General features: G+C 48.5%; 2 protein-coding genes and 1 pseudogene across 2 annotated transcripts; 1 reads left to right on the forward strand and 2 right to left on the reverse strand.

Moving 5' to 3' along the window:
- Positions 1 to 1,120: 1,120 nt before the first annotated feature.
- Positions 1,121 to 6,620, reverse strand: LOC125518302 (annotated as a pseudogene).
- A 1,667-nt stretch (positions 6,621 to 8,287) lies between these two features.
- LOC125525532 (sphinganine C4-monooxygenase 2-like) lies at positions 8,288 to 9,152 on the forward strand. The gene is made up of 3 exons (XM_048690537.1): positions 8,288 to 8,512; positions 8,586 to 8,960; positions 9,015 to 9,152. Exons 1-3 carry the CDS (start codon positions 8,288 to 8,290, stop codon positions 9,150 to 9,152), a joined length of 738 nt encoding a protein of 245 aa, XP_048546494.1.
- Positions 9,153 to 10,129: 977 nt separating this feature from the next.
- On the reverse strand, positions 10,130 to 14,358 carry LOC125518303. Its single transcript, XM_048683188.1, has 2 exons — positions 14,135 to 14,358; positions 10,130 to 11,318 (listed from the first exon to the last, which is right to left on the reverse strand). The coding sequence occupies exons 1-2, from the start codon at positions 14,356 to 14,358 to the stop codon at positions 10,130 to 10,132; spliced, it is 1,413 nt and encodes a 470-aa protein (XP_048539145.1).
- Positions 14,359 to 14,948: the final 590 nt, after the last annotated feature.

A 14,948-nucleotide genomic window follows, 5' to 3' on the forward strand; every position in this document is an offset into this window, starting at 1 on the left:
AAATAATAACTTTATTATTGCCTCTAGGGCATATTTCCTTCAGGAAGGTCCATACTCTTCGCGTCATCGGAGTGGTATCGATAGCAGTGTTCTTAGGCACTTCTCGACATCATGGGATTAGTTTTGATACCGGTGTCCTTAGGTGCTACTCAACATCATGTGTTGTGTAAGCAAGATTTCAGTTGTGTGGCTAGGTCGACATCAGGCCCTTGTTGTGTTTTGTTTTGTGATGATTGCTCGACATGTGGTGGCAGATTGGCATCATCGGTGACTTCAGTTAGATGGTAGTACGACCAAACGCGATCGCCTTCTCTCCCTCATCATGAAATGACTTTAATAACATTGAAAAAATATACATAGTTAGATAATATTAAAGAGGACTGTAAATGATGGTACAACGTACAAGGGGTACCTCGCATGGTAGGAAGTCGGCCTACCAGGACGTACGTGGTGTGGACTGCCGATAGTCCTCCTTCTAGAAAATTCATCAACTTGGCGAGCAAGGTGAGATCTATCCGAGCTCTTAGGTCAGTCGTAACTGACTATAACACCTATAAATCCCAGGCCTCATCCATGTTTCTAAGGCAAGGTAAAGGCTAGTTTAGAGGCATCCAAGCTCTAGATCTTGGGTTTTCATCCTGAAGAATAATTCTGAACAAACTCCTGGCAATGCCTCTAACAAGGGTATGATGTGGAACATCACCATTGTCAGGAACAACTAGTGTAGATAAGACCTAAGGGCCAGATCATTGTCAGCAATCACTAGTGTAGATAAGACCTAGAGCTTTCACTCCGGAGCTCTAGACCATGTGCTTAAAAGCACCACCAAACTAAAGTCACCCTGTATTGACGCCCCTGTTTTTATGAAGAAGTCACTGTTCCAAGCCAAAGCATCACGCCTTGACAACCATACACGTTCATATCCCTAATGTGGATACCATCACAAACATGACATATAATACCATTAAATATATGCCACATAATATCCTTTGTTGATGCTTCGACATTTGTCGCATCCTCACCAATGTTCCAACAACATTAGCAAATTGTGTAGTTTGAGGCCCAAAAGGTTGACCAATAGTGATGCAAATGGGCAGGCTACCGGGCAAATACCATAGTATCAATGTAGTGTTAATTTTATACACAAGTGATGAGTAAATTTTAATATAATGGACGAGTTCCGCAGGATGAAGCGGCACCCTGATTTCTCTTGAACTAGACTAGAAGCATGTCTTAATGATGCACCTTCATTCTTCTCAGAAGTAGGGAGATTAGCTAGCAATATCCAAAGAACCAATGGGACGATAACTGACATGGTTGATTTCGATGTATTTGGCAGCCATCGGTACGCATCTGGAGGCGGCGTCACACACTTGTCGCCATTGAAGTACACTCTTCCTGGAAAGGCCCATCCTGCCCGCAAGGTGAATGCCGACGGGTCCTTCAGGAATAGTAGCTCAAACTGAACATATTCATCAGGTCCAGCAGTCAAGAGGTAATCATTGCAGTGCCTGATGCCCCATAGCAGAGTGGTGTCATCTGCGATAAGAGGATTTCTCAATAGCCGAAAAAAATTCACACAAGAAATATCAAGTGTCCAGGGATGAGGTGCTCACGCATAAGTCCATAAGGGTTCAGAGCAAGCTGATAATGCTAGTCAAGCTGTTGAAATTATGCTGCTGAGCTATAAGGTTCTACTGCGAGTAATTCATCCGGTAGTTGAAGTTTGTCACTGTGATCTTGGCTCTCCAGTACACACTTACACCTTGTAGTTAGCCTTCACATGCCAATGAACTCTTATTGGGCACATATGAGTAGTGCATTGGACTAGAGGTGTCAAGCCATTCTTGTCTTGACCATTCATGACAGAACTAAGATAAGGTGAGTTTCCCCGAAAGGGTGCAGCATCCACTGTCAGATTGTTAGGGATAATATTTGAGAGTTAGAGATAAATATCTATTAGAGATATTAGAGATAAAATAGGTTTAAACAACCTTGCCTTGTACTCCAAGACTATCCCTCTCTCATGTGTTGTATATACAGATCAATAAAACACACAACAACACAAATAGCCATCATATAATTTCCACATGGTATAAGAGCCATTAGACTAACGTCATCGATCCTTGGTCACAATCACACCTTCCGCGGCGCGCCGCCCTGGAGAGATTAATCTCTTCTTCCCGGGGCGCTGCAACCGATCCATAGATTAGATTAGATCAATTTCAAAATTTTCAGTTTTATAGATTAGATCCAATTTAGCCACTAATAGATCCCAGGATCAGGGCTAATTCCTGTGAAAAGTTGTGCAGAATCGGCATCAGGTTAATGTACAGGGTTGTGCGTCCCTACGGCAACGCACGGGGCACGAGGTGGACATCCGCGTTGCTAAAGGCCAGTTCGTCTGCACCGACCAGGGACGACGACGTGCGCATGAGCTCTACATCGACAATCCGTCCAGCCGTGCGCCGCACGGCGGCAGTCCATCGCCAAGAGCCCGCGGCATTATCGACTCCATAGCCCATGCATGCATCGAGCAGCAAAAACACGGTCGTGTGCACATGCATACGTGTGTGGAAGCACTCGCCACAGGACTGACTCGCCATGATGAACATGCTCTCTCTGAACCGGTCAGCTTCGCTGATCGCAATTGCGTCGCCCCCGCGGGCGACCGACCGCACTTCCCCCTTCCTTCGCGAGCGCTCCCCTCTCTCCTCCATCTCCCCGCCACTGTAGCCGGCGCCCGCCATGGGCCTGGCCCGGGCGACGCTGGCGGCGGCGGCCCCTGGCCTTTCCCCTTTCAGGATTCCTCCAGCACGGGACGGAGCGGCTCTGAGCGGCCCCTGGCCTTTCCCCTTTCAGGGTTCCTCCAGCACGGGACGGAGCGGCTCTGAGCGGTGCCTTCAGGCGGCGGCGGTCCTGCGCGGCGGCGACCCCGCTGCGGGCGGTGGTGTCATCATTGGCAGTGGGGCAGCGCGGCATCACGGGCTAGCGACGCCTGCTTGGCCCAGATCTGGCTCTTCGGGCCCCATATGGGTCTGGGCGAGCCAGCGGCTGGCGTGGCGTCGGCGTGGCTCTCGGGAGGCAGTGGCGGTGCTTCGGGCTGGTGGTGGGTGGCGGCTCGGTTGCTAGTGTGCAGCAGCGCGGTGGTCGAGGTTTGCGGTCCTGTTATGGGCCCGGCCAGGCCTAGGTGGCCTGGTTTGCCTCGGCTGCAGCGACTAGTCGTCAATCCGCGTCCGTGCTGGAGGCAGTGGCCTTCAACGCGACGGCGGTTGAGGCCGTTCCCTTCTGATCGGCTTCGGCGCTTCAGTCTGTGCCAGCTGGGCGCTTCTTGCCTCTGCTCTCTTGACCTTGTGGTGTTGTTCGCAGCGGGATAGTGTGGATGGGTCCAAGACCGTGGTGGCGCGTGCTTGCGGGTGGCAAGATGGTGGCATGGCTTTGTTCTAGTGGGTGTCGGGGCATTGAGGTGTGGGAGAAATCCCTGTCGGTTCATCCGGCTCCGACCCGGTGACGCCGGTGGGTGCCACCATTCCTTCCTGAAGGGCGCCGGTGCTACCCTTCCCCCGGTCCCCTCTACGTGCTGGGGGAAACCCTAGGACTTGTCTGGGCAACAGCGTTGTTGATGTCGCATTCGTGTTGTCTGGTATGCGGTGGTCCGGTGCCATGGCGACTGGTGGGACGTAGATGGAGGGCACAGCGGTGGCGGACCATCCGTGCTTGTCGAGCTAGCTGCCGTTGTTGGCATTTTTCTTCTTCTTCTTTCTTTTAGGCTTGATGTGTCGTTCGTCCCGGCAGCTACCTTGTGATCGATTGTTCGTGCTTTATAATATAAAGTGCGGGGAATCCTATTTCGTCATGAACATGCATACGAGCATGGCATGAGTTCTGGACTCCAGCCACGACTCTTCTGCAGGGTCGACCGGCAACGCGGACGCCGGACTGCCGTGCATACGTGCATGGCATGAGCCGTGGACTCCAGCCACGGCCCTTCTGCAGGGTCGACCGGCGTTGTGCGGACACGCGCGTCCGATCACGGGAGGGCGTCGCTCTCATGTAGAGATTTCGATCCGATCTACAGTGGTCCTCAGGCTTATGCGCCAGAGTCCGTTCCACAAGATCCGCAGCTACCCCAAACGTACATGGCGGCTACACGTCCGACTTCACCAGGCCGAGGCAGGACCAAGGCCAACAACAATTCTTCACCGAGCCGAACGACTACACCGACCGATCTGCACCACACCAAACCGATCTACACCGACCCGCGCCACAGCACCGAGCCGTATGACTACATCGCCCAAGAAAAGAAAAAACTTGGTCGAATACATCTACGAGAAGCTAGCACCACATGCACCATCCACATGCTAGGCCAGTGTGGAAAGCTATGCAATTCTTCGTCGACTTGTCCAGCGCGACACAGTATCGACACTTCATCTCCACGAGAGACGCCTTGAAGCGACACATTATCGTCGGCACGCCACTGCGACGCCATCGCTGACACTTATCGCCAAGGTCTTCATCACCATCATCGTCAACACACCGCCGTCACCCCGTACACAAGATGGACACCTAGCGTCCTCTTACAGACTTTTCTGCAAGACACGACCATGACGATGGCAATGACCGCGTCACGACGATGGCATCGACCGCGTCATCCACGACTGCATCGACACGGCGTCACTATAGTGACGTCCCCTACACGGCCACACGGCTCTGGCAAAACCAATGTGTGCTCGGTGGGTTTCCTTCGGTCTTGGCAAAACCGGTGGACTCATCGCCGATGGCACCTTCTGACATCCGCAAGGTGCATCGTCCATGACTGTAGCTCCGTCATCTATAACATAGCGCATTTTTTCCGCCTAAGGCTTTGTGCGGCTCTATCATCCATGATGACTACACCATCGACCATGATTTTCTCGACCACTACTACATCACCATGATCATCTACTTTGACATTGACATTAATGACTTGGTCTATAGCAACTCATCAACAACAACTCCAGTCAACAGCGTCTGTGACTGCGGGAGAGAATAGAGGATAGGCAAGGAAGGCACCAGAAGATGACGCGGTCACCGCCTAGGTGCCGACGCAGTTGATGATGGCGCATCGAAGAAGAAGCAGACAGAAGCACAAGACTTCAAGTTCAGTCGCAGTCGTTCGCTTCACTCTAGATACGACTAGGGGGGATGTTAGAGATAATATTGGAGAGTAAAATATAAATATCTATTAGAGATATTAGAGATAAAATAGGTTTAAAAAAACCTTGTCTTGTACTTCAAGCCCACACCTCTCTCATGTACTCTATGTATACCCCTACGAGGGTCAGATCAATACAACACACAAGAACATAAATAGCCATCATATAATTTCCACACAGATAACTAAACAATAAGTTGGCTCTTCATTCTACTTTATTATTTGGGCTATGTCAAATGTAACTTACTCTACACAGGTTCCTGGTTTTGTACTGTTATCTTGGCAGCCACATGAGCATTTGGGGCAGGTAACAAGCGTGTCGCTGTAAAACGCTGAGCGGGATAAACAGCAAGTAGGAGACCTCAGAGTGCGGAACTTTGAGTAGGTACTGTCACAGTCCAGGACTGCAAAATAAAACAAACAGTCAGATATGCATGCTTGTTACGGGATATTCTTTCCATGCATCAAGATATTAGACAATGGTTTACTGTGGGCTTGAGTTTTTCCCCTTCCATCTGGTGTAGTGAACTTTGTAGTTCATCGAACTTGGTTGCGGGTCCAGAGGTATACCCTGGACCAGGGGCCTTCGGAGTGAAATTCGTAGGCAACTCCAGCGTCTTGGTTGTGGTCCTTGATCGACCAACTGAAACTTCAAAGGAGGCCACAACATTAGGAGGGTCCTATGCCAGTGAGTTGAGGACTCCAATATTTGCTCACACAATGGCAAAGGGATTTGTAGAATTACCAATCTCTAGTCTTACACAGTTCAAAAAAAGAAAGCTCTGGTCTTACAGAGGTAGGGAAAAGAAGAGAGGACATTTGGTTGCTAGCAGTGGCAGAGCTTCATGGGGGGCAAAGGGGGCCATTGCCCCCCACCCTCCCTACTCTAGAAAAACTATCCCTAATTATTAGGTTTGAATATCAATTATTTCTCAGAGTTCATTCATAATTTATGTTCTTCGCCCCCTCAACTCTGATAAGCCCCCTCAAGATTCGTATCAAGCTCCACCATTGGTTGCTAGGTTTATAGCAGGCCTAAAAAACAACTAGAGCGAAGAATGTTGTTGACCTGATGAAACAAGAAGACAAGCCAGGGCAAACAGGTGCAATGCAGGAGACATGGTTCTCGTGCTCAATAACGGGATTCGTGATGAAGAAGCAAGAACACGGGAGGAACTTGTTTTTTTTTTAAACAGAGGCAAAAGACTACTCTCGCAGCATGATGATGCTTAGATGCCTAGCCCCCGCGGTGAGCCACGTCTTGGCCTCCTCATAGATGAGTTTTAGAATGTAGTATGGCAGCGTCGATTTCTTCCGAAAGACTAGCGTTTCTCTCATTCTAGATGACCCAACATACAAGCATGGTAAGTGAGGCCATGGCCTTCCTATTTGCTGTATTTGGTTTTGAACTTGTGAACAGAGACATCCGGGAGGAAGAGAACGAGGAGGGGAAAGTTGTGGGCTGAGGACTTTGCCACTTTAGGCGTTGGGGATTAAATCGTTCATACTCTAGTCGGGATTAAATCGTTCATACTGCAGGGTTAAAATGCGTTGCTCCCGGTAAAAACGAGTAGGTGTTCATACTCTAGGGTTCGATACTTCGATTGCCATATTACACTAAAACAGAAGTGCTCAGTGAACATGCCGAGGAACCCGAGATATCGTCGTCCACAAGTTTAAGGCAGAGGACCATCAGGCACTTACAAAAAGACAGCCATGTAATGACAAACTGAAGAATTCTTTTCAGTCCAACAGCATGCGCATCGATTGCCAAGTTTAGTTTTGACAATAGGGTCGGACGGTCTTCTTTACTCCAGTGTTCCGACATGCATGGCGTATTCTGTAATGAATGATTGTAAGCACATTTTAAGCTGATTAATATATGAGGTTGTTTTTTTATATAAAAAACAGCATGCACATCGACGTCCTCCCTTCCCTTGTTCTTGGTCTTGCTTTATTTCCACGAGCGGCAGGGTGGACGGACGACAGCATAAGAAGCTGTGTTGTCCACCGCACAACGAAGAGGAGGAGACGAGGTGGCAGGGAGGAGAGAGAGGAAGTGTGACAAGATATTTTCTAGGCCTCACTTCATCGCCCGAACGACGCGCATCTTAGTAACCGTAACAAGTAATTGATTCACCGGATCTTAGATAATGAGGCCCATTTGGCAGCTACTCCTGAAAGAAATGTGAATTAAAAAAGAGTGAACGGTTCACCACGCGCCTGCAGCCAAAATGGAGCCACAGGAAAAGAATCGAGCGGCCGAACGAGCGTAGCGCACCAGGATGCATCCGGATGGTGGGTAGTCTAGCCAGATTTATAGGTTAGATGAGGTTTTGAGTTTTCCGGAATTCTCCCTTGGATCGACACGCACAAGCTTATACTAAACGACTAAAATCCAAGCGAACCAATCTGTAGTTGGATGATTAGAGAGACAGTGGTATCCCTAGCTGACCGGGGTTCAAGTCTTGGTACTCGCATTATTTTTAGATTTATTTTAGGATTTTCGACGATACGTTTTCAGTGGGAGGAGACGTTTATGTCGACGACGAGGCGCCTACGGTGACTTCGTAAATTTTAAGATGACATGTTGGCTCTGTATCTCGGAGGTACTCATAGAGGTAGGATATGTGTGTGCGTTCATAGAGAGAGTGTATGCGTGTATGTATGAACGCTTGTATTTGTACTTATATGCTAAAAAAATGACTAAAAATCCACGCATGGAACGACCGATATGTTGGCTAAATTCCGTATGTGGAACACGTCCAGCTTGAACCACTTTTGACTAAATAAATTCCTATGTCCATGGAACGCCTTGCTTGAACGACTTTGGACTAAATTCCGTATGTGGAACGTCTGGGTAAAGCAACAGAATTTCTATGGCCAAGATCTACTAAAATCTACTGCTAGATTTGAAAGAAAATTCAAGAGTCCGATGATTACAGCTTGACAACGGAGTCCCATGACCGAGGCAATCTGTTGGGAGTATAACCAGCTAGCATTCTCATCGGTCGATATAAACCCAGAGCGCCAGTGTACTACCAGACACCGCTAGCAAAAGCTAGCAAAGCTACTACTAGAACGAACAGTGACATGGAGCTGGTATTCTCTGATGAAGCGCTGGCCATTGTCGTCCCCATAGCTGCCTACTGGGTCTACTCCGGCATGTACATGGCGCTTGGACACTCCATGGACGAGTACAGGCTACACCCAAGGGAGGAGGAGCGCAGCAAGAACCTCGTGCCCAAGCGCGACGTCGTCAAGGGCGTCCTCCTCCAGCAGCTCCTGCAGGCCGCCGTCGCCGCCGCCATTTTCACGGTATGTGAGAACTCTGCACACATGAAAGCACCTGCAGACATTCATAACATATAGTGTACGTACGTACGCACAGCTTGGAGGCGAAAGCACCGCGACGGCCGCCGGCGAAGCACCGCAGCGGACGACCTGGGCAACGTGCCTGACGGTAGCGATGCAGATCGCGGTGGGCATGGCCGTGCTGGACGGGTGGCAGTACGCGTGGCACCGATGCATGCACCTCAACAAGTTCTTGTACCGGCACGTCCACTCGTGGCACCACCGCCTGGTCGTGCCCTACGCCTTCGGCGCGCAGTACAACCACCCCGTGGAGGGCCTCCTCCTCGACACCGTCGGCGGGGCGCTCGCCTTCCTCGCCTCCGGTATGTCGCCCCGTGTCTCCATCTTCTTCTTCACGCTCTGTACCGTCAAGGGCGTGGACGACCACTGCGGCCTGTGGCTGCCGGGGAACGTGTTCCGCCTCTGCTTCTGGAACAACACGGCGTACCACGACGTCCACCATCAGCCTCGCGCTGGCAGATACAACTTCTCGCAGCCCTTCTTTGTGACATGGGACAAGGTGTTTGGGACGCACATGCCCTATGTGGTCGAGCACAGGCCCCAAGGAGGCCTCCACGTGCGGCCCATGGAAGCCCTTAGCTAAGCATATTGTGTTTCCAGATATGACTGTATGTCAAAAAAGTATTTATCCTTCCCTCATGCAACCAGGATGCTACTATACATCAGAAATTGATATCCCAAAAAAAGTTCATATATATAGGAGCATGTGCATTTCCTGTCGGCGGTGGTTTGTAATATCTGTCATTCGAGGATCTAAGCAATTTCTTCTTGATCAAAATGGCATGCTTCAAGGCCTGGCAGTGAAAAGAATCGATACATTTCAATCGCAATAAGCTGCATCAAAACTAACACCTTGATTTTCTGTACAACATGCAGCACCACATCAGACTAGATAGTAAAGCTTCATCTTCTGCGAGCTTCTATTTGGAGATCTGTCTTTACAAAAGTTAGAAAACATCTGCTTCGTTTGTGCTAACCGGATTTTAAAAAAAAGTACTAGGCTAATATTCATAGGCAAGTTGTGTCATGTGTGAAACTCTGGCATGCAGCAGAAAGAAATCAGTGTTGCAATTCAGATTACCTTGTCGGCTTGTCGCTACATGAATGTAGAACATGTTATTTATATGTTTTTAAGAGTGTACCCCAGATCCGAGTATATAAGATCGAGAGAAAGAATGAAATCTCAGGAGCATCTATCTGAAGGAAACCATCGTTTATACGAAATTGGTGTATTCCATTAAATCGAAAGAGTTCTTTTCTTTTTTTGAAAAACGAAAGATCACAGTAAGAAAGCAGAGAAGTAAATAAGAGAAGATGCAGACCAAGAAACATAAATATGTGATCAGACAGTATCAAAACATGTTCCAGGTTGGAAGGCAAGTCCAGTAAATCTTTGTTGTTCAGCATACAGGATTAATACCCAACCAAACTATTAGCTGAATGCAGTACAATATAGAGATTACATCTATTTTTGTAAGGGATACTAAATAGTAAACACACCAGTTGACAAGGCATGCTCAAGACCAGGCAAAACTCCACGATGAGAGCAAAGATGATGGTTCACTCGCTGACACCATACACCAAACTGGGTAGCACCCAGAAGCTCTCCAGCTGCTTGCTTTTGCGTCCGAGAATGTATGAAATGGGATGGGATCTCCTGGACATTAACTGACCAAGCTCTACCTCAATCCAAGGTTCGTTGGAATCTTTGGATCTGCTCGGAACGTAAATGAAATTACTCTTCCCGCCCCATCTTTCAGGGTTCAAGCAAGAAAATGTAGAGGTCCTCCTATCAAGGCTAAGAAAGAGAGCCCAATTTCCCAACTTCTTCATCTTCGCCCACTTAGCGGGTCTGACTGATAAGTCCAGGCGGTAGGCTTGAAAGCAGAATTTGAGATCATGTATTGAGAGGTCAACCTTGAGAAGCATGTCACCACAGACCACCAACCATGGTTTTTTAAGCAAGCCAGCGAACATGTCCTCTCCCCACACAACTGGTAGTTCCGGCATGCTAAGCTGAGGTGCCAAGGAAATGGTATTGAGCTTTATAAGAGAGTCCATGGCCAACATCTGACCTTTCAAGGACACAATTTGATGAATGCGTCCAGCAACGAGAGGGTGCACCGTCCAGGTCTTTGTTCCAACTTGCCACCGGAACATATACTTTCTCGAGAAAAGGAGGAGGCACGAGTTGGGCGAACTGAGAGGAGCCGTAATGACGCCATAGTAGATTTTAGAGTTGTCACTGCGTCGAAATTTACGGGGCTTCACCATAGTACTAGTGTACACATCGACAAGGAAGCATTGTTCCTCACAGTACAAGATCAAATACCCATCTGAGCAGCCCAAATAGCGCACATAATATGGAGTATGTCGGGGTGCTGAACAACGAAGGGATAAATTTGTCTTCGCAGGATCACGAAGCTGCCATTTGTAGTTAGATAAAGGGTTGTAGCAGGAATTGGAGTCGCCCATATGCCGACGAGTATAATGAAGGCCTGTGTTGACAAAGAGAGGTGGGAAGGAGAAGTGATATATGGGTGGGAAGGAAGAAATTGTAGCACGCCAAGAGCGGCAGGTGCTATTAACAGCAAGGAAGTCATGGAATGAGCTAAAGAGGACAATGATTAGGTGAAGCAGGCTGTCCGCAAGATCTGCCCAAACTTGTCGTCCAGATGAGTCTGAGTCGTTTGAGCCCAAGCCATGGCAAAAAAAAAAAATAGATGGCTTCTCTACAACGGCAACTTCTCTGTCATACAGAAAATTTGAAAAGAAAGATCAGAATCAAGAAATCCAAGATCAGACTAGTGTTTTAAATAGCGGGCTATAGCATATAGCGGCAACCTTTAAAAAAAGCTATAGCGGGCTATAGCAAGGCTATAGCGGCAAATTGTACATGAAATCATTTAGCGGCAACATGCTCAAACAGCTATAGCAGAGCTATAGCGGGGCTATAGCCGGCTATTTAAAACTATGAATCAGAGACATAACTACTACATTACTACAGACTAAGGCAAACAAAGATGCTCATCTTAGTGAGCATCAACTTTTTCCGCAATAAGATGTATACAAGCTACAATAAGCTACAGCAAAACCAGGGCCGGCCCATAGGCCGGGGCAACGGGGCGACCGCCCTGGCCCCTGGGAGGTAGGGGACCCGGCCCATGTATTAGTATAGTATATGTATTAGGAAAAAAATATGAAAGAATCAATCGCTTCGCTAGGCTGCTGCATGTCTCCAGTCTCCTCGGCTCCTCCCCAAATTCTCCACCCCGGAGAACAGCGCCGCCGCTCCCACGTACTTCCAGATTTGAGGCTCCACTCCCGTGCATCCATTAATGGAGTTCAACGGTGCTATTCCCTTCCTCAATCATCTCTCTCAGCATCCTCAACGCTCCCCACAAAGTAGACGTTTGAGCCATCACCGGATCAGAGATGGTACATCCACCTCCTTCCCCTAATCATGTACTCTTTTGATTCGCTGTTAAATAGCCCGGCTCTCCGCCTACGATTGCTCCATTTGACATCTCCAATTCTTCTCTTCCTAGTTCCTACTCTTCTGTTGCCTGTTCTTCAAAGCTTCATTGGATCCAGGGATGAGAAGATGGGACCGGGAACGAGTGTTGCAGCCTTGCAGATCTGGGAAGCTACATCGACAATTCGACATCAAGCCATGCATATGCCCATATTCAGGTGCTTTTGTTTCCTGTATTGGCTGTTTTTCTATGATTGTTTGGTGACTTGTCTTCTAAAAAATGTTTATCAGTGAGAAAAGGAAGTGAAAAAATTAGCGAGATACTAGTTGGATCTCAGAAAGGTTCAATTGACATTTTTTTTAGAACCGGTAGTTTTTCGAAGAACTTAAAGTGTTCAGAAGTATATTTGGCTTCTTGGCTCAAAAGACTTGAAGTTATTGAATGATATTAAATTACGCAAATGTTGTGCTAAATTTGTAGAAACACTTTCTGATAGTTATGCTGAATTAGATGATCTCTTCTCGAAATTACAACTACGGCAAATGACTTCAACAGAATCTGATGTGCCATTGCGTGCTATGGAGATTTTTGAGTTTGTTGGAGACATTGACAAGGTTTTCATACTTAGAAGAGCGAGATGATGGTCTCTTTGTGGCACTTAGATGAGCGATCTTTTGTAGAACTATATTTTTTCCATACTATTATGATGTAGTTCTCTGGACCGTTACAAATAAATAATCTGTGGTATGTGTTTTTTAGTTCAAAGACCATCATATGCTACGTACTGAATTGCTTTCGAAATACAATATATTCTGAATTTTTATTTGTCCATAAGGGCCCCGTTTTGTCGTCTTGCCTCAGGGCCCCAAATATGTATGGACCGGCCCTGAGCAAAACAACCAACAACTTCATGAGTACAACAGCATAATATGTGCATATCTCTAGTTCACCCAACAGGGGGAGATTCATAATTTACTGACTTGAGCATCAGAGCATCTCCAACAGCCGCGCTATATAAGCGCCGTGCCCGAAATTTGTAGTTTTTAGCGCGCGCGCAACCGCTAAGCGAGCTCCAGCGGAGGCTCAATAACCGCGCGCGGGGCATAAATAGTTCAGCGCGCAGTCCGAAACACCATCGCGCGCCGTTTATTTGGTGCACACGCTTCCGCGCCGCACACTCGAGCGCTCGTGCCGAACTCTCTCCGCCGCGCCACTTTTACCCCGCCCGTGCCGCCGCCGGCGAATTGGCCCATGGACGGCCGCGCCAGCACCCCCTCATCGCTTCCTACACCCGCGACCCCTCCACCGCTGCCGCCGCAAGCCCTTGCGCGGGGAGCTTTGGCTTCGCCTCCGCCGGTGCTCCTCCAAGCACCGGTATCGTTTGTTTGAACTTTTGTCATGAACTTCATTCGGATTTTGAACTTGGTTGGATTATGTTGTCGCCAGAAATTTGAACTTTTATGTCATGAACTTGTTTGGGTGATTTTAAACTATGCCATGTCTTTGTTTTCATGTTTCAAATATCATCATCGTCTCCAAAACGCACATATGGCAAGCGCCGGCTGCTCGTGTGCGCTACAGTTTAGTGCGTCTGTTGGAGCGGATCGCGCGCGCTAAATTTTGCAGCGGCCGCTGGAGCAAGCGCTCCTCGCCGCGTAAAAAGTCACGAACAGCGCGCTGCAAATGCTTTTTTAACACGCCGCACGTTGCGCGGTTGTTGGAGATGCTCTCAGTATTGTCGAAAAAAAATAGCATACCAAGTAGTGAGAGTATCATACTCGCAACAAATCTTTTCATCGCATAATTATTGGTTTTGGTCGACCCCTCCTTCTGCACATAATTTTTGGTAACTAGCTATCCAATTTCCAAGTGTTTTTGAGATCGAGAACACCAAGCACCAGCAAAATTCTTTCGGAAAAATACTAGCAAAATTCTTTCGGGTCAGATGAACAGGAGGTCCAATCGCACAATTCGACTACATAATTTCGGGGCATGCCGGGCAGCATCGATCATTCATGGCCGCCATCAACCACCAGATCACGAACTTGCATCAGGAAGAGGAGAAACACAGGGTTAGGGTTCTGCAGACCTAGGGGGCAGAGCGGCGGGCGCCGGCGGCGGCGAGAGCATTGTCTCCAGTGGCTCTGGGTTTCCGGTCCTGAAAAACTCAAGCCAGTCTATGTCCGCGTTTCCCCATCGGATGCGCCGCGACGAAAGGACGGACGGAGAAGGAATCCGCGGCGCCGGAGATGCCGATGTGTACGCGGGCCCGGTTTTTTTCCGGCTGAAACGAGCCTGCTTGGCCCGGCCCATCACAGCCCAGCTTACCCGTGTGCTTTCAGTAGTAGTTCGGCCAAAAAATTTGTTCAGAGGATTAGTGTAAAATTCTCTGAAAAATCATAGAGTGGCGATTTTCTTTTCCTCGTTATATCACATAATTAAAGACATGCATGCACACAAGACGAAATCACTGACCTTCTCGGCGATCTTTGTCACAAACTAAACTCGATATGAAAGTATTTCACGATCTGACCCTTTTAAAAACGTCATAGACCTCGGCGTTTAAAAACGCCGAGGTATCTCGCGTTGCTTCTCCATAAGGAAACGCCAACCGCTTGACGTTTCTGTCCTATATGGAAACGACATTGCCTTTGGCGTTTCATATGTGGCAACAGGTGATGGTCTGGACTGGAGGGATGGAGGATGGGATTGAGCAGCGGCAGCAGGTGATCGTCTGGCCGGCCCAGCTCAGGCCGTCGTCGTCGTGGCGCGCGGCGGCAGCTTTTCTCCTTGCCCGGCCGCACTGTCGCTGACACCGCGCACGCTAGCTCCATCTCGCATGCATGCAGCCAGCTGCCAGTTGCGTACGTCTATGGATAGAGCTAGATGCCGTGGCTGGCTGC

Source organism: Triticum urartu, chromosome 7, assembly GCF_003073215.2.
Source record: "Triticum urartu cultivar G1812 chromosome 7, Tu2.1, whole genome shotgun sequence".
NCBI classification, from domain to species: domain Eukaryota; kingdom Viridiplantae; phylum Streptophyta; class Magnoliopsida; order Poales; family Poaceae; genus Triticum; species Triticum urartu.

What these genes read in the sequence shown, in the direction of transcription:
- LOC125525532 (XM_048690537.1), top strand. Translation starts at nt 8,288, where the DNA reads ATGGAGCTGGTATTCTCTGATGAAGCGCTGGCCATTGTCGTCCCCATA. An exon ending in TCGCCGCCGCCATTTTCACG is followed by an intron (nt 8,513 to 8,585) that starts GTATGTGAGAAC and finishes ACGTACGCACAG; the next exon opens with CTTGGAGGCGAAAGCACCGC. An exon ending in GCCTGTGGCTGCCGGGGAAC is followed by an intron (nt 8,961 to 9,014) that starts GTGTTCCGCCTC and finishes GTCCACCATCAG; the next exon opens with CCTCGCGCTGGCAGATACAA.
- LOC125518303 (XM_048683188.1), bottom strand. Translation starts at nt 14,358, where the DNA reads ATGGGCCGGGCCAAGCAGGCTCGTTTCAGCCGGAAAAAAACCGGGCCC. An exon ending in CCCGCCGCTCTGCCCCCTAG is followed by an intron (nt 11,319 to 14,134) that starts GTCTGCAGAACC and finishes TCTGTATGACAG; the next exon opens with AGAAGTTGCCGTTGTAGAGA.